The sequence below is a fragment of the Convolutriloba macropyga genome, chromosome 12 (genome assembly GCF_964194025.1).
Source record: "Convolutriloba macropyga chromosome 12, txConMacr16.3, whole genome shotgun sequence".
Lineage (NCBI taxonomy): Eukaryota > Metazoa > Xenacoelomorpha > Acoela > Convolutidae > Convolutriloba > Convolutriloba macropyga.
In genome coordinates this window covers 42424336-42442878 of record NC_134479.1, presented here as the reverse complement: position 1 = coordinate 42442878, position 18543 = coordinate 42424336, and the positions used below count along the sequence as shown (strand labels likewise).

The 18543-nt window shown below is 34.5% G+C and overlaps 1 protein-coding gene and 1 non-coding gene across 2 annotated transcripts in view; one reads left to right on the top strand and one right to left on the bottom strand.

Moving 5' to 3' along the window:
• LOC142350893 (uncharacterized) overlaps positions 1 to 18543 on the top strand; it is a 125096-nt gene that overhangs the window by 36260 nt on the left and 70293 nt on the right. The window contains exons 10-13 of the mRNA XM_075402896.1: positions 3136 to 3278; positions 10334 to 10459; positions 14787 to 14951; positions 15688 to 15903. Of these exons, the coding sequence (XP_075259011.1) occupies positions 3136 to 3278; positions 10334 to 10459; positions 14787 to 14951; positions 15688 to 15903 (650 nt within the window). The remainder of the gene's footprint in view (positions 1 to 3135; positions 3279 to 10333; positions 10460 to 14786; positions 14952 to 15687; positions 15904 to 18543) is intronic.
• Positions 2899 to 2972, bottom strand: Trnai-aau (transfer RNA isoleucine (anticodon AAU)). Its single transcript has one exon. It is a non-coding gene; the product is annotated as a tRNA-Ile (tRNA).

Here is an 18543-nt window from a genome sequence, read left to right as displayed (position 1 = left end):
CTTCTATTCTTTCAATCCCAATCATGCTTATTGGAATCAACGGCGGCTATTTTCAGGCAATCTGCCGGGTATGTTTTTTTGTTGTTGTCTCTTCACTGAGTTTTAAGAATAATAAGTTTTTATTGACCTTCTATTGCGGCGAAATTTTAGTAACTGTGAACAGTTTTCATTGCTTTCAAAATTTTATGATATGCTTTGGTTAAGGTTTTCGGTTATAGTTGTGAGGTTCTCGTAGTTTGCACCACTGGTTTTCAAAGTTTGATTTTCTTCAGTTTAGTTTTACACTTTAGTTCATTTTTGAGGGATCGCAATTGCTCTCATTATTAGCCATAAAGAGATAGTGGAGGCTATTATTGGCCTTCTCTTGGCTTTTTACAATCCAAAGAATTTGGATTGTTTTGGGTGCTGTCTTAAAGATCTTTTTACACTTTTTTCGACTTTTTCGCAGTGAGAAGTCGTCGTTGAGAAGTCAAATTAAAGTGGTGATTTTAATCACGCTGGAGTGGTAACGAGACCGAAAAAGCGATTAGGTGTGAAGCGTAATTTTTTTCCAAAATACCTCTGAAGTGGAGTGAAGTTGGACATATTTTTAGTTTTTGAAAGCAAATTTTTCACGTGCGGAAATTTGACTACTGTTTTCAGTGTTTCTTCTCTTGAGTGCTAATAATATGATACATGTGTTTTCTAATGTCGCCTTTTTGAAATTAATTGAGCTCATTGACGGACAGCTAATGCTTTTTCAAACTTATACACTATTTGTTGTAAAATGTTATTGAAAATTTGATGTTCGCCCCCCTTTAAGTATTATCTGTTATCTTATCAACCTAGTATTATTAATGACAGTGTCATTGCTTGCTAATTCCTCATAAATGAAACTAATTAGGTGTTTGAGTTAATGGCTAGTGGCTGTTTTGAGCTTATTTGTTGTACTTTTTGGTCATCGTTTTATTTCACTAGGGATAGGTCTCATAGGTTGCTAATATCAACTTTTTAATTGATCGATTCAATTGTTTCAGTTCAAAAATAATTTTTTCTATGACTGCGACTTTCAATCTTTCCAAGAATTATTGTCAAATTTTTGAGGTTTGGTAGTTTTTTTGCCTACTTTGTATTGTTATCTCTTAGTCTCCCAAATGACAAGCCTCATCGGTTTCTAAGGATTACTAAATCAAACGAACTAATTGTTTTACTTTTAAATACTGTTTCTTTGACTCGTACATGCTTTTCATATTCCCAAGTTTTTTATGAATTTTTAAAAATTTTTTGTTGTACTTTGTTTTTGTTGTCTTTTCACTGAGTTTTAAGAAGAACAATAAATTTTTATTGACCTCTTTTGCGGCGTAATTTTAGTTCCAGTGAAAAGTGTTTCATTGCTTTCAAAGCTTTATGATAATGCTTTTAATGTTTTCGGTTGTAGTCATGAGGTTCTCTTAGTTTGCGCCACTGGTTTTCAAAGTTTGATTTTTGCTAATTTTCTTCAGTTTAATCTGTTTTTTGCTGTGTCTGTCATTGATTCCCGCATGGTTGCTGTAATATTTACTCATTCTGAGGGCGCATAGAGTCAACATTATCAGTCACTTATTTTTAGGGTTTCTTATAGCATTAAATCTTGGAAAAAGAATTAGTCCAATTGGTTTTTGGTTTTTTCGTCCATTTTTGCGCATATGGGGTAAAGAGATTTGGGGACTCTCTTTTATTGATGCTGTTGTAAGATTTGTCTTAAGGACTTTAGTATAGTCAATTCTTTGGATTGTTATTCAGGAGTTGTCCTGCTGTTTTTTTTTTCTTCGTCAAGATTTTTGTCACGACCATATGACGTCAATCATTTCAAATCTGCTTGTTGTTCATTCGTTCATATAATTACCACTGCAATGAGTGCGTGACGTCATTTTTCACTTTTAGTGGATAGAGTGTTTTGTTCGTTTTCGTGATTAAGCGTTTGGTCATACGTGACTTACCTCACTCTCAAAAATGACTTCCTCGCTCTGAAATTGACTTCAACTCAAAGAGGTAGGGTCAAGTGAGTGCGTGTCACTCTAATTGAAGGTTATTTTAGAGGACCTAATAAGCAGCAATAAGTTCTACAGATTCTTAATCAAAATAACATCTCATCTTTTAATAAAAAAGAAGCTCCTTTTTTGGTCTGTTTCTTTTAATATCTTTGAGACTGCAGATCTACGAAACTATTGCGGCTATTTGCTGGCAATCTGCCAGCTATGTTTGTTTGTTGCTATTTAAAAGCGATTGTGAGCGGTTGAGGATCAAAGTAATTGCAGCCTAATGTAACGATGGCAGTCTGCAATCCTAGAAATCAGAGTTTTTGCACGCATAAAAAATTTCTCAGCTACACCCCAAAATTAATTTGACCTCGCCTGTTGTTCGAGAGCAATTCATCCGACGTTAGTCGGTTTGTGTTTTTTTACTCCCCAGTTACATCACGAATTATAAAGACTACAGTATGTCGTATTTGAGGTGAAAGTTTGTCATGTTTTAGCGATGAATATATCAAAATATAGTTCCTTTCCTGCATTTTTCTTTTTCAGTTGGTTGCAACTGACCTGTACGGGACTGTTCTTATGCTATCGATACAGCGTTTCATTGTTTTCCGGATGTATCGTTTTTGTGCTGTTTGCTTTACGTACAAATTGGATCTTTTTTGTTCCACCCCCACTATGGATTTTTGGTGGTGGGAGTACCAGGAAAGATCCCACAAGTTATCAATCCTGTTTTATACCAATTATCAGTTTTCAGTTGACCATAACATTGAATAATTAAAATTATGAAAGATCTCCTGCGTTCTGACAATGTTTTTACTGTCTTCTGTTGAGCTCTTAGAATGCCTTTACAGGCATACTAGTTACAAAAAAACATCGGTTTTTTTTATAAGAGAACAAAACATGGTCCCAGAGAGGCTCGAACTCTCGACCCTCGCGTTATTAGCACGATGCTCTAACCGACTGAGCTATGGAACCGTAATGTTTGGTGGCAAGCTTTTGATGGTATCGATCAACATAACTTGACGACGTTGGTACCATAGTTCAACCTGATTAGCTTCTATACAAAGTTTGTTCTGTTGACAAATATGTATCGGATGATTTCATGAACCTCATGTTTTAATGTTATTTATTATGCTAGAGCGGTCTCGCAGCAGTACAGCGAATGACCCTCCCACGAAGGATAATGAAGACGTGACCGAGTGTGAGCCGTATCTTATAGTGGATTCAGTGGCCTCAATGCTCCAACATTACAACTCACAAGTTGAAACTGGCAGGGCTGAGGTCTGTATTGAAAATTACTTAACTTGAAAAGTTCTTACTTGGGAGAAAGTTTCTTCAAAATTTGAAGGATGCTCTTTCTGAGCCTTTTACTGTAAACAGGACGGCTCGTATGAGTCTAAGCTTCAAGATGTTCCAACATAACTCTCAACGTTGTTCCATTTGTCTCCGAGAGTGTTTATTATTAGTAGCCGCACAGCAATAGCTGGGGCTGTTATTGGCCCTCTTGGTTTTTTACAATTCAAAGGATTTGAATTGTATTGGGACGCTGTCTTTTTACGAATCGAAGAGGAGTATTGGTTTTCTTAAGGTTTTTTTTTACCGGAAGTACTATTTGTTCAGACGCCGTTTTAACCTAAAAGCGAAAGAGTAAAATTGCCGTGTGAACTAATCTTTTCTGAGCGAGAGAAGTTTTTTGATCATGCGTTGTGTTTAAATAATGACTTTTTGACTTTGAAAAGTAGTTTTTGACTGAATGGCACATATAGATAACCGTTTTTAGCCGTTTTTTCGTCTAATTGGCCCAGTTTTTTTTGCTTGTAATTTGGGTTTTTGTAGAAATAATTTTTATTCGATGCTATCTTGAAATGTAAACCTCGGAAATTGATACCACAGTGTTTTGCGGAGCCTGAAAATAAGTTTCAAGTTCAAAATTGGCACATATTTCTTGATTTTTTAGATTTTTTGGCTTTTTTCTTTTAATTTATTCATTTTTGAATCTTTCAGCCGTCTACTTGTCATAAATCAGTTAATAGGGCAACTCCCCTTTGAGAAATCATATCCTCAACGCCTCTTTCTACCTCGATGTAATATTGTTTTTTATAAAATTGTACATATACTAATCCGATTTTGGTAGTATTTTTTTCCAATTTTTGTCTTTTGTTTGCAATTTGGTTTTAATTACTAGAAATAGTCTTTTTGTGCAACATGAGGGACTTTAATTTCGTTTCAATTAAAATTCAATCATTTTCTGGCGTCAAGTTTTTCAGTTAAAATTTCTTTCATAAATGCAGTCTTAAAATTTTTTGACCATTTTTTGCAAAATGTTCCAATGTTTGGTATTTTTGAATTCTGCTGTTTCTTTTTTGTTATGTTCAGGAGGATGGATCTTTGTCTAGGATGACTCGTTGTCTTTTCTATATCTCGAATGCTGAACAATGAAATGTATTCGTTTTTCTTGATTTTTTAATTTGATTTTTAACTTTCAAAAATCAAGAATTACTCTTTTTGTTACGGTGTTCCTTACATGTGTCCATATTCTTCACATTCTAGTTTGTATCGTTGTAGCTTTGTTCTGGCACCTACATTTATATTGGTTATGTTGATTTTTTCAGTTGTTAAAAAATTGAATGATTTCAGCTTTTTCTTAGTTTTTTGTCATTTCTTTGGTTTGCAATTGGCTTCATTCAACATAAGGCGGTAATGAGAGTGTGCTAGACACCACTTATTAGTATTTACTGCAGTTTTCTTCCGGCCTTGGTATTGTTTTTAAACAACTTCTTGCCGTTGAATGTTATTCTGTTGCTTATGTCTGTTCTATGATTAATTTAATTTCTGAATAAGTATGAAATCATGTTGTCGAGCATATATACAACAAGGAAAAAGAGTGCCTGTTTTTTGTCTCAATTGAAGATATTTGAAATTTTATTATAGTGGTTTTCCGATTCCTAAAGTTGAGCATTCTTTTTTAACTTATTTCTTTTCTTTTTTCTTTAACTTTTTCTTTTTTTTAAAAAATTTAACTTATTTTCTAAGATTATTATCTGCCGTTTGCTTTCGCGATCTTTTTTGAGATTCATGAATTATCTGAGTGCAATTGATAGCCCTCTCAGTTTCTTCAGCCTATCAGTATTTTGACCATCCTAATTATTTCAGGTTTTTTTAACGTTACCAAACGTTTTGAATAAAAAATTTTTTCTACGTGTTGTTTCTCTTGGTGGTTAAAATTTCACCAATTTTTAGATCAGGCCTGGGGAGGTAATGAGGTAATGGTTTAATACAAAAGGTAATGGCTTCAGCTGCAATTACTGTTTTTTGTGAAGTTTTGACGCTTCGAGTCGCTTCCGGAATTCTTCTGGCTATGCTTTTTCGTCGCGATTTTTTGTTACGACCATATGACGTCACAACCACTTCCAATCCGCTCTTTGTTCATTCGTTCATGCAATATTAACCGAAGTGCGTGTGTGACGTCATTTTTCGCTCTTATTGGAGCGAGTTTTTTTTACATTTCAAAGAATTTGAATTGTATTGGGTCGCTGTCTTTTTTTTAAGATCTGTTCACACATTTTCATGATTTTTGAAGTCAAATTGGAGTAGTGATTTTGGTCACGCCGAAACAGGAAATGGAGCGAAAAAGCGAGTGGTTTTGCGGCGTGAATTTTTTTCTCTCTAATTTTAGTAGAGTGAGAAAACGGTGTTTGAACAAAAATTCGGTTTCTCGCTAGTGGTTTTTTGTTCACATGCGGCAATTTCACTCTGATTTTTACTGTTTTTTCGAATTTTGGATCGGATTTTTTTCTAAGTGGTTTTCCCAATCCATTCACAGCTCATTCTAGACCTAGTTTTTTGTTTGAATTATATTTTCATTTCTCGCTGGTGGTGTTTTAGTTCATATGCGGCATTTTGACATTGATTTTCTGTTTTTTTCTTATTTTTTATCTGATTTTTTTTTTTAAAAATGGTTTTCTTAATTCACTCATAGTCCATTCTAGGTCTAGTTTTTCTGTTTAGTCAATGAAAATTCTTTGAATTGTACGTCAGGACTTGTCCTGCTATGTTTTTTCATTGGCGTGATTAAATTTTTGGTCACACTTGACTTACCTCACTCTCAAAATGACTTCCTCACTTTGAAATTGACTTTTATTTACTCTAATTCAAAGAGACAAGTTCAAATGGGTTTGTGTGTCACTCTAAATAAAGGTTATTTGAGAGCAGCTAATAGAGGACGCAAAAACTGCTGATCTACCAAGCTATTGCGGCTATTTTCTGACAGTCTGCCAGCTATGTTTTTTTTTTGGCTTGATAAACGCCCATTAGGCAAAGTCTAAAAGAGCTTCGCTTTTTACTTAAAAACTTCTGATTTTTAAAACACGACTGCTTTCTAGATCATATTAATGGCGAAATTAATCAACCAGTTACTTTTATCAAAAAGTTACTTGTATCAACAAGTAAAAACTTTTGGCTTTGAAACAAACCCTTACGAAAGTAAAACACTGAAATAAATGATCTTCAAAATTAATTTGAAATTGTTAACGAAATACGAATTGTTTTTTGTTTCCCTTGTTTCGTTACACACTTCCAATTATCCACCTAAAACCATGCCTTTTCTGTTTAACAGAAATCAAACAAGGTATCTGATTTGAAATATAACTCCAGAACATGCAGTTTCCCTTGTTTGACTAATTATTTTTGTGGCTATTAATCGCGTGTTCTCGAATTGCTTGAAACTTCGAACTTAAATAAACCGGAATCACACCAACACGCTCAGAATAAAAAGTCAAATTTTAAAAAAATCGCTTTCACAAATTACTTAAGACGAAGATATTTTCCAGTTTTTGTTTTTAAGTTTCATTAATTTACTAAACCCTATTTTGTATTAGACATTCAATTTGTTTCGAAAATTTGTTCAAAAGGAAAATTTCATTTTGATGTCACTGAAGTAAGTGACTGAAGTCACTGAACAAAATTACTGGTTCCAGCTCTAGAACGGTGAAAAAATGGTTTCACAAAGGGCAACGGCTTAACAAAGCGGCAAGTCCTGAACCATAAATCAAAAACGTTTTCGAAATCTTCAAAATCAATAGTCATTTGATTATGAATCGTTAATGCCGCTTTAAAAATGCTCGCATGCAGTAGCTTTGAAAACCAATCAGAGGCAGAATAACGAAAAGGACATCAATTAGGAATTTAGCAGATTCGAAATCTAATTGAAAATAGGTCTGAAAGTCATTTAAAATTCCTAACACTATAACAAAATCTATCAACGTTAAATTTTTCACAATTATAGAACATGCTGAATCTTTCCATTAACTGTTTAAGACTGATGAGATTTGGCGACAGAATAAAAAGAAAGGCGCGGAAAATTTGAAAAGACATTTGAAAAATTAAACAGAGCTAGCAACTGAAACCGCACAGTTGCTCTAATTTTGTCTCCTTAGAAAGCAGATGATATTCGGTTTTCAGATTTCGAAAAAAACATACACGAGCGGGTAAAAATCAAAAATACTCCAACGTTTAATAAAAAAAACATGTATAAAATTAAATCTCAAATTGGGGCAAAACTGCCAATTTTTTAAGATTGAATCCTGCCGAGGTTAACCTAAAAATTCAAAAATAAGATTGTGCCGAAGTGATAGAAAATCTTAACTGCTTGCAGAGGGATTCGAACAGTTGAAACCGTGCACCACTATAACACCTTGTAGCAGCGAAACACTTAAAAATCTGTAGAATGAAAGTTTCGGCATGCAGAAAAACTCTATCAAGACTCTATCATTTCCTCACTCCACCTTGAAGAAAATGCTCAGTGTGAACATTACTCGCGTTTGGCTTCTAATTACATCAGCGTGACTAAAATCAAAGCTAGGAAAACGTCTGAACAGATTGGAATAATTAACACATAAACTCAAATTTTCTAGATCGTAAAATCCAAAAGCAGATCAATACTGTATTCACTATTGGTTCGCGGCTATTGATAAAAATGCTGTAAAAAAGAATACATCAATTTAATTTGGTGGCTCTAGGTTTTGAGAAAAGTCTGTAGATTTTTGAAATTTACCTTTTTTATAACAAAGCGATTGCTGGGGCCACTACCTTTTTTTATTAATTTTGTCGAGATCTTTGTAACAAGCATATGACGTCACGATCACGTCAAATCACTTCTTGTGCTTTCTTTTATTAATAGCCGCACAGCGATAGCTGGGGCTATTATTGGCTTTCTCTTGGTTTTTTTACAATTCAAAGAACTTGAATTGTATTGGGGCGCTGTCTTTTTTTAAAGATGTGTTCACGCATTTTCATGAATTTTGAAGACAAATTGGAGTGGTGATTTTGGTCACGCCGAAACAGGAATCGGAGCGAAAAAGCGAGTGGTCTTGCGGAGTGAATTTTTTTGCTCTAATTTCAAAGTAGAGTGAGAAAATCGTGCTTGAACAAAAATTCGCTTTCTCGCTAGTGGTTTTTTGTTCACATGCGGCAATTTCACCTTCGGTTTTTAATGTTTTTCAATTTTTTGGATCGGATTTTTCTCTAAATGGTTTTCCCAATCCATTCACTGTTCATTCTAGGCCTAGTTTTTTGTTAGAATCAAGTTTACATTTCTCGCTACTGATTTTTTGTTCTCGCTACCGGCAGAAGTGGCTTCCCCAACTCACTCATAGTCCAATCTAGGTCTATTTTTTGTTAAGTCAATGAAAATTCTTTGAATTGCCCGTCAGGACTCGTCCTGCTATGTTTTTTTGAGATCTGTTCACACATTTTCATGATTTTTGAAGTCAAACAAATTGGAGTAGTGATTTTGGTCACGCCGAAACAGAAATTGGAGCGAAACAGCGAGTGGTTTTGCGGCGTGAATTTTTTCGCTCTAAATTTAAAGTAGAGTGAGAAAACGGTGTTTGAGCAAAAATTCGCTTTCTCGCTAGTGATTTTTTGTTCTTATGCGGCAATTTCACCTTGATTCTTACTGTTTTTCGATTTTTGGATCGGATATTATTCTAAATGGTTTTCCCAATCCATTCACTGTTCATTCCAGGCCTAGTTTTTTTTTGTTAGAATCAGGTTTACATTTCTCGCTACTGATTTTTGTTCTCGCTACCGGCAGAAGTGGCTTTCTCGAAGTGGCTTTCCCAACTCACTCATAGTCCAATCTAGGTTTAGTTTTTTTTGTTCAGTCAATGAAATTTCTTTGAATTGTACGTCAGGACTTGTCCTGCTATGTTTTATTATTTCGTCGTCAGGATATTTGATACGACCATATGGCGTCACAACCACTTCAAATCTGCTTTTGTTCATTCGATCATGCAATTTCAACTAAAGTGCGTGCGTGACGTCTTTTTTCGCTCTTAGTGGAGCGAGTTTTTTGTTCATTCGCCGGATTAAATTATTAGTCACACATGACTTACCTCACTCTCAAAAATGACTTCCTCTTTTTGAAATTGACTTTTATTTATGTGAGGTTGTTGTAGATACGTGTGATTAAATTTTTGGTCTTACGTGACTTACCTCACTCAAAAATATGAGCTTCCTCACTTTCAAAGTGACTTTTGTCCGCTATAATTCCAGGAGATAAGTTCAACTGGGTGTGTGGCAGTCTAATCGAAGGTTATTTGAGAGCAGCTAATAGTGGCAGTAATAAGTTTTACAGACTTTTTATCGAAATTTAACCTATCATCATTTACTAAAAAGCATTTACTAAATATTTTTTCAAAATTGCAGATCTACGAAGCTATCGTTGCCGTTTTATAACAATCCGCCAGCTATGTTATTCTGTGTGTTTTCGCTTTTTTCAGGTGAATCATAATCTCATTCTACCAGACGAATTTCAACTTTTTTGTGATATGGAAAAACATTAAAAACATGGGGCTGATTGTTGAAGCGAGTTGTTCACTAAAATTTTTTCTTGTTTTTTTTTGCGGGAAACAATTTTGTTGATATCAGGTGTTTTGAAAGAACTGGAGATTATGCAACAACAGAAGCAGGTAATTTTAGGTTGTTTCTCTTAGTTTTTGTTTGCAAATTTCTAGTTACATTAATCTTTTTTTGTTGTTAGTTAGCGAGAAATTAGCTAGAAAAATTCAATTTACCATTAATATAACACTCTCATTTCAAAAACAGTTAGTTTGAAAACGTTTTAGTCTTTAAAAAGTTTGGCAACTGAATCAACTCAATTCTGTATCTGTTGCTATCTATGTTGTTTATCATGTGAGTCTGTTCCGCAGATTTTTGGCAGTCTTCCGACTTTGTTTTTTTGAGTATCATTCAAAGCTCTTTTTATTCTCTTTCTGATATTAAGACATGCATTCAGCTCACACATGCGGCGTACCCTGTTAACAGTTTTGTTTCAGAATACGGCTCTGGTTGATCGGCTGAAGGCAGTATCAACAGAGGTTGAATCGTACAAAGAGGCAGTTGAACATAGCAAACGAGTATTAGATGAGCTGAAGGAGCAGTTGGCTACAAAAACACACGAGGTATATTTGAATGGATGGAGAACATTATCCTTTTTAATAGCCGAGAAGCCATAGTGGCTATTATTGGGGACATCGTGGTTTTTTTTTACAATTCAAAGGATTTGGATCGTATTGGTGTGCTGTCTTTTTTATAGCTGCAAAGCTGTAAGCTGAGTGGAGCTATATTGCGGTGCTCTTGGTTTTTTACGACTTGAAGAGGAGTATTGGTTTTCTTAGGTTTTTTTTTACCAGAGGAACTATTCGTTCAGACGATGTTTTGACCTAAATTGCCGTGTGAACTAATTTTTTCCGAGCGAGAGAAGTTTTTTAATCATGTGCTGCGTTTAGTGAATGACTTTTTGACTTTGAAAAGTAGTTTTTGACTGAATGGCACTTCTAGATAACCGTTTTTAGCGGTTTTTCGTCTCTGTGGCCCATTTTTTGCTGGTAATTTGTTTTTTTTTTGTAGAAATGACTTTTCTTTGATGCTATATTGAAATGTAAACCTGGGAAATTGATACCAAAGTGTTTTGCAGAGCCTGAAAATGCGTTTGAAGTGCAAAATTGGCACATTTTTCTTGATATTTTAGTTAATTTTTGGCTTTTTTCTATTAATTTTTTCTTTTTTCGATCTTTCAGCCGTCTTTTTTGTCAAAAATCAGTTAATATGGCAACTTCTCTTTGATAATTCATATACTCAATGCCTCTTTCTGCCTCGATGTAATTTCGTTTCAAAAAATTGTGCATATGCTAATCCGATTTTGGTAGTTTTTTCCAATTTTTTTCAGTTTTTTTGTTTGTATTTTGGTTTTAATTACTAGAAATTGTCTTTTTGTGCAATATGAGGGACTTTAGTTTCGTTTCAATAAAATTTCAGTCATTTTTTGGCGTTAAATTTTTGAAAAAAAAGTTAAAAAATTTTTCATAAATGCAAATTTTTTGACCATTTTTTGCAAAATGTTATAATGTTTCTCATGTTTGAATTCGGTTTTTTCTTTTTGTTCTGTTGAGGAGGTTAGATATATGTCTAGAGTGGCTGAACAAGGAAATGTATTCGTTTTTCTTGATTTTTTAGATTTGATTTTTAACTTTCAAAAATCAAGACGTAGTCTTTTTGTTACGGTGTTCCTTACATTGTGTCCATATTCTTCACATTCCAGTTTGTATCATCCCAGCTTTGTCCTGGCACCTACTTTCATATTCGTTATATTGATTTTTCAGTTGTTGAAAAATTGAATGATTTCAGTCTTTTCTTTGATTTTCGTCATTTCTTTGTTTTGCAATTGATTTCATTCAACATAAGGCAGTACAGGGAGTTTGCTAAAGAGCCTTTTCAAGAATTGCCACTTATTACTGTTGATTGCAGTTTTCTTCCGGTCCTTGTTTTGGTTTTAAACGATTTTTGCTTTGAATGTTGTTCTGTTAAGTTTTTTCTATGATTAATTTAATTTTTGAATTAGTATGAAATCATGGCTTGAATATATATAAAACAAACAAGACGTATGTGTTCGTGTTCTGTTTGCCTTAATTGCGGTGAATAGAAATCTAATTATAGTGGTTTTCTGATTCTTAAATTTGAGTATTCTTTGAAAAAGTTAGCTTGGTTTGTAAGGTTATTATCTGCCGTTTGCTTTCGCGATCTTTTTGAGATTTTAATCATGAAATGTTTGAGGGCAATTGAGAGTCCTGTCAGCTTTTCGAGCCTATCAGTGTTTTGAGCATCCTATTTTTTGGACTATTTTAACGTTACCAAAAGTTTTCAATAATACAAAATTTTGCTGCATTTTGTTTCTCTTGTTGACAGTGGTTTAAATTTCACTAATTTTTAAAATCAGACCTGGGCATGTAATAAATTAATGGTTTAATACAAAAGGTAATGGCTTCAGCTGCATTTTTTTTGTGTAGTTTTGACGCTTCAAGTTGCATCCGGACTTCCGGTTATGTTTTTTGTTTCGTCGTCTGACGCCCTTTTTCGTTTTATATTTTTTCACACAGCAAAGCTGAAGTCAAATTTTTTGAATGACTTCTTCCTCTCACTAACGGCGTTTGCGCGCGTGAAGTCATTTCTCACTCTCTTTAGCAAAAATATTTTGCGTGATTAGATTTTGATCATAAGTGACTTACCTCACTCGATAAAATGACGTTTGCACTTTAAAATTTAAGTTTAATTTGAATTTGTTTCAGGTCAAAGGACTTCATATGTGCGGTAAAGGTCCCTAATTAGAGGCTTCTGCGAGTTGAATTTTAACAAGCTTTATTAATTTATCGTTGAATGTTTTTTAACTAGCTTTTTGCGCGGCGTCGATTTTTTTTTCACTTCAGATCTGTCTGTTTCTATCTCTATTATATGGCAAGCAGGTCTATTCTTTCGCAGCTATTCCGGCAATCGGCCCGCTATGTTTAAGATCTGTGCACCTTTTTTCGGTTTTTTCACTTCAGTGAGAAGTCAAATTAGAGTGGTGATTTAATCTTGCTGAAGCACTAAAGTGAGGGAAAATTAGAGTAGGCTTATGGCGTGATTTGTTTCAAACTACCTTTAAAGTGGAATCAGAAATCGGTGTTTGAACAAGTTTTCGGTCTTTGAGAGGGAGTTTTTTTCACGTGCGTCAATTTGACTTCTGTTTTCAGAGTTTCTTTTCCTTGAGTCCTTTTAGTATGATACGCATGTGTTCAAATCGCGCCAATTCAAATTGCTAGAATTGATCAAAGGGCAGTTGAAACTTTTTATGACCTGAACATTTTGTCAAAAAACGTTAGAATATTTAATTTTGCCCACTTTCAAAAATTACGTCTGATGTCTTATCATTTAGAATCATCAATGAGAGGTCTCACTGGTTGATAATGAGGCGTAAAGGCACCCAATTCATAGTTCGAGTTGATAGCTTATTAGTTTTCATGACTTGAACGCTACACTTTCTCAAAAATTATGAGATATTTTTGAGTTTTTGTTGTACTTTTGTAAATTTTGTCTTATCGTTTGTTCTCATTACTAACAAGCCTCAGGTTGCTAACAGGGTTTATTTTAGTCGATCAATTTGTTTCTGTTAAAAGCTGATGCCTTCTATGAATTTGACATCAATTGTTTTCAAGAAATATTATAGATTTTTTTTGGTTTTTTTTGTTAACTTTATCTTGTATCTTTGTCTCATTCTTGAGCGTTTTCATTGGTTCCTAATACTGCTTTTGGTTTCGTTTAATATCTTTTCAATTCATAGCTATTGCTTTTTTTTTACTTATACGCTGCCCGTTTTTAAAAACTATTAGTGAAGTTTTGAGTTTTGCAAGTCTTTATTAAACTTGCAGTTTATCACTTAACCTCATTTATGACAGGTTTCATCAGTTGTGACATGGAAATTTAATAGTGACACGAGGAAATTTATTAGTGACGAGTTCTTAGAAGTGTTTTTCGATTTTGACCATGTCTTTAAAAAATATCTGATTTTTAGTCTTCTTTATTTTTTGTTCTTGTTGTAAAATTGCTTAAACTCAATGGTGTTAAAACTAATTGTTCTCATTGGACATCATCTAACACGGCTTTTTTCGTCAGAACAAAGCTATGTCACGTTTTCGTAATTCAGGACTTGTCCTGCGATGTTCTTCAATTCGTCGTCTCCATCGATGATTCTTGTGATCGGACTTCTTGAAATTGACCTTTTCAGTTTCAGTGACTTCTTTTGCAGTTAAAATGACTTCTGAAATAACTTAATGAACTTTAAATTTTGTTAAAGATCAATAGTGTGCATCTAAGCAGTGCCAAACGTATATGCCCTAATTCTTGAGTATTAGAGTTTTTGATTTCGAATATTAATTTTGATAAAGCTCTATTAGGGCGCATGTGTCTCATAAAAGTGACAGTCCAAATCTTACCCAAAAAGTCTAGTGGTCTATTAAAGGTCTTATTTCTTTAGTTGTTTCAATTCATGGAAGGCCACAAGTGTCTATCGCGGCTATTTTCCGGCAATCTGCCGGCTATGATTTGTTCTTGTAGGTTTGAAAACCTTCTAATATTTACATTCTTTGCGGCCCTCAGGTGCTTACACACTAACACATGACGATTGGCAATAGATGTTACTCCAAATGGAATTATAAAGTGCTCTAATTGTTCAAAAATTATTTTTAAACAATTTATTTTTCGGTCTCTTCTAACTAGGGGTCAGCAGTATGATTCGCGGCTATTGTCTGGCGTTCGGCGACTATTTGCCCACTCTTTTTGTTCTTAGGATTGACAGAGTCCTAAGAAAAGGATAGACAATGCAGCCCGCACTATTACCAAATACCTTTCGTGTTCATTTTATGCACTTTTTCTATTGAATGGCGAATAAATGAATATTTTTATGTTCTTTCAAAGGCTGCCAAATTGAAGCGTGAGAACTGCGAACTGACCCAAAAAGTATCTTCGTCAAGTCAAGAGGCGAGGGAGAATTTGGAGGCTCACGAGAAACAGAGATCGAGAGCAGACAAGTTGAGTGATCAAATGCTGGTGTACAAGAAGAAGGCTAAACTCGAAGAGGAGGTGAGTTCAAATCCTAGTCGGGAGGGTTTCTATTCAATCTTAATAATTATCTACTCCATTATTTTAAACATTAGATAGCATTTATGGAAAGGATTTAAAGCAAGCTAAAAACCTTGGTATGTGTTATTGTTCGGATTGTTTCTGTTCTCCAAAGAGATCGTCTCTAGCTGACACTAAAGAATGAACGCAAGAATAATCGTGTTTCAAGATTGCTATGAATGAGTTTTGTGTGCATAATGCACCGCAGTAAGTTTGATTTAGTGTTATATCACTCTTGTCATTTTTGTCACCTGAAATCAGTCGGGCACGTGACGAGTGGTTATTGGTTTCTTTTTCTAATTGATTCACAGGTCGAGATCAAACTGTTAAAGCAGTGATTCAGACGTTATATCATGTTCAAATGGATGCTTTTTGTTATAAAGGTTACTTAAATGAGAAATAGGAGAGCTAATGTAACTTCATAATTATCTCGTTATGCTCCTCCCATTTTCAAGCCAAGGCATGAAATTCTAACCTTATCAATAACATAAGCAATACACGAAAGGGTCATCAACGACGATGGTGCTAGTAGCAGAATTGATAAATGTCTCACTTTAGAAAACTGGTGACAATTAAAAACGGGTCAATGACTCAATTTTCTGCCGCAATCGAAATCTCCAGTTAGTCTGATGTTTCTGTTAGCTTAAATACAGATGGCTGCTGAAAACCAGTTTAATGTTCTTTTTTCATGATTTAGACCAAAAAGAAGCAGCTGCTTTCGGTGGGAGTTAAATTGGCATCTCTTCGCTCTCTGAACATTGAGAGCTCAGAAACCCCGAGAGGCACAAATTCTGCAGTTGGTCTTGGAATGGATCCAAACGTGACAGAGTTCTCAGAGTGGGAACTGATTGTGAACAACGTGATGGAACAGCTGGATGCCTACACATTGGCATACAAAACGTTAATCGACAAGGTTAGACTTATGGTTCTTTTTAATAGCCGCCCTCATCTTCTCAGCCGGCTATTATAGCGCTCCTATTTTTTTTACAATTCAAAGAATTTGAATTGTATTGGGGCGCTGTCTTTTTACGACTCGAAGAGGAGTATTGGAGAAGTCCCTTTTTTAATCAATTTTATTGGAGTGATTTTTGAATTTGAAGCGGGAAATGAAACGCGTGAAAAAAATTGGAGTGATTTTGGTGCTGAATAAAAGTGAAGAGCGGAGCGAAAAGAGAGTGGTTTTTGTTCATACTGCTGTTGTGAATCGTTAACCGACAAGGTTAGACTTATGGTTCTTTTTAATAGCCGCCCTCATCTTCTCAGCCGGCTATTATAGCGCTCCTATTTTTTTTACAATTCAAAGAATTTGAATTATATTGGGGCGCTGTCTTTTTACGACTCGAAGAGGAGTATTGGAGAAGTCCCTTTTTTAATCAATTTTATTGGAGTGATTTTTGAAGCGGGAAATGAAACGCGTGAAAAAATTTGGAGTGATTTTGGTGCTGAATAAAAGTGAAGAGCGGAGCGAAAAGAGAGTGGTTTTTGTTCATACTGCTGTTTTTGAGAGAGCGAGAAATTGATGTGCGAAAAAATTTTCTCTAAGCGAGCGAAATTTTTTGTTCACATGCGGCTTTTAAAAGCAGTGTTTTTGCAACTTTTGATGTTTATGAGGTTTGAGTATGATATTGTATTAGCTTTAGGCTTGTGTCAATAGGAATTGAGGGTTTCAGGTTGTTAATTTGAGTTTAATGCTAATTTGGAGGTTTTTGATCAGTTTTGCTGATTTTTTCATGACCCAATTTAATGACTTTTTGCCTGTTTTTTTTGTTTTAATGCTTTAAGTGGGATTTGAATAGAAGCTTGTTAATAGCCGCCCTCATCTTCTCATCTTCTTTTTTCAACATTTTGCGTGAAATCTTTTTGACTTCTCTAGGCTAGTTTCTCTCTTCTCTCATTCTGCTAAAAGCGATATTGAACATCAGTTGCTCAGCAAGTATAAAAAATTGAAGTCAGAAGTAGAAACGGGATAAACCCATAAAGCTCAATTTTAGATGCCCGCCATTTGAACGTCGTTCCTATAAGCCTTAGTTATTATCTCTAATGCTTATTGGTATTGATAGTAGCCCCTCTAGCCTCTCTCGAAGAAACAGAAGTACGTTATGTTCAACTACGAAATGTCATCAAAATAAATCGACTTGAAAAATGTTTTTGTACAAAAATCTTTTTTTTTTCAATATTTTCTATTCTTTCAATCCTAATCATGCTTATTGGAATCAACGGCGGCTATTTTCCGGCAATCTGCCGGGTATGTTCTTATTGTGGCTACCATGTAACCTGTTATTGTTGTAAAGTGTAGTCTCCAAACTTGCCGCGTTATCATTGTCCTATTTTTGAATTATTTTAGGGAAAACAGACAAGTCTACAAGATTTGAAATTTCAAATCAACCTTGAAAAAAACTAATTCAATATTAAAGTTGACCAGTTTGATTGATCGAGGACAAAACATTTGGGCGAAATTTTTGCGAAACTTTTAATCGGCGCTATAGAATTTTTTGATACTGTTCGTGTATTTCAGAATCAGTTGCGTAAGTTCTGATCTCATTGTAATTTTGAGATGGGTTGTTCTCCTTCCGAAATTCTTCTGGTTTTGATCATGTTAGTTTCATCTATATGCAATCTCTTCAGCAGTAGAATATTTTGTGAAAATGTGTTGAATATTTCGAACAAAGATATCTGTAACCAGCATGACCTGAGCCTGACTTCTGAAGTCCCGCCACAAAACACATTTATAAAAAGAAAAAAGGAAAATACTCACGTGAACGTAAAGATGTCAACTCATTGCATTGATTCAATTGTACCGTCTATGCAATGTTTTGGCATTAAGTTGGAAGTTGATGTGTGATTTGATTTTTCTCATTTCGCTTGAGTGCTTACTTTTTGGGGCTGCACCTTCAAGATGACTTGAAAGTGTTCGTATTAGAAGTATTGAAAGATTGATGGAAGCATTACGGTTTTGTACCAAGGAAAAATGTCAGTCCATTAGCAATTCAGTATATTATTTTTATATTCTTTATATTTTATAGGTTCTTTATCACCTGAGCTTAATTTTGGTAGTAATTTGGTCATTTTCTTGGGGCTGCACCTTCAAGATGTCTTGAAAGTGTTTGTATTAGAAATATTGAAAGATTGATGGATGATTGACTATCCCATATTGATTCCCAATTCATTCTCACACAAATAATAAGGTGTTCGAACTCTCGCATTTACTTGTAGAAAAATTGAATTTATATATACTTCTGTGTTTATTCGGCTAAACATAAATTTATTGGGAATTAATATGGGATAGTCAGAAAATGAGTAAAAATTATGGGGGGGGGAGAGAATTTACTTCTGAAATATGATTGATAGGTCAATAAGATAATGATAGCGCCAAAACAAAATTAGAATCGAGTTTAGTTTTGTGGCCATTACTTATCGACATAGCAGCAAAGTTCGTCGGGTAAGTTCTTCTTTCGTTCTTTGAAACTTTAATAAATAAAACTTCTAAGGTTCTTGATGTTTCGTTGAAACCATCACACACAGGGATAAATGGAAGCGCTTTTGGTACAATTTG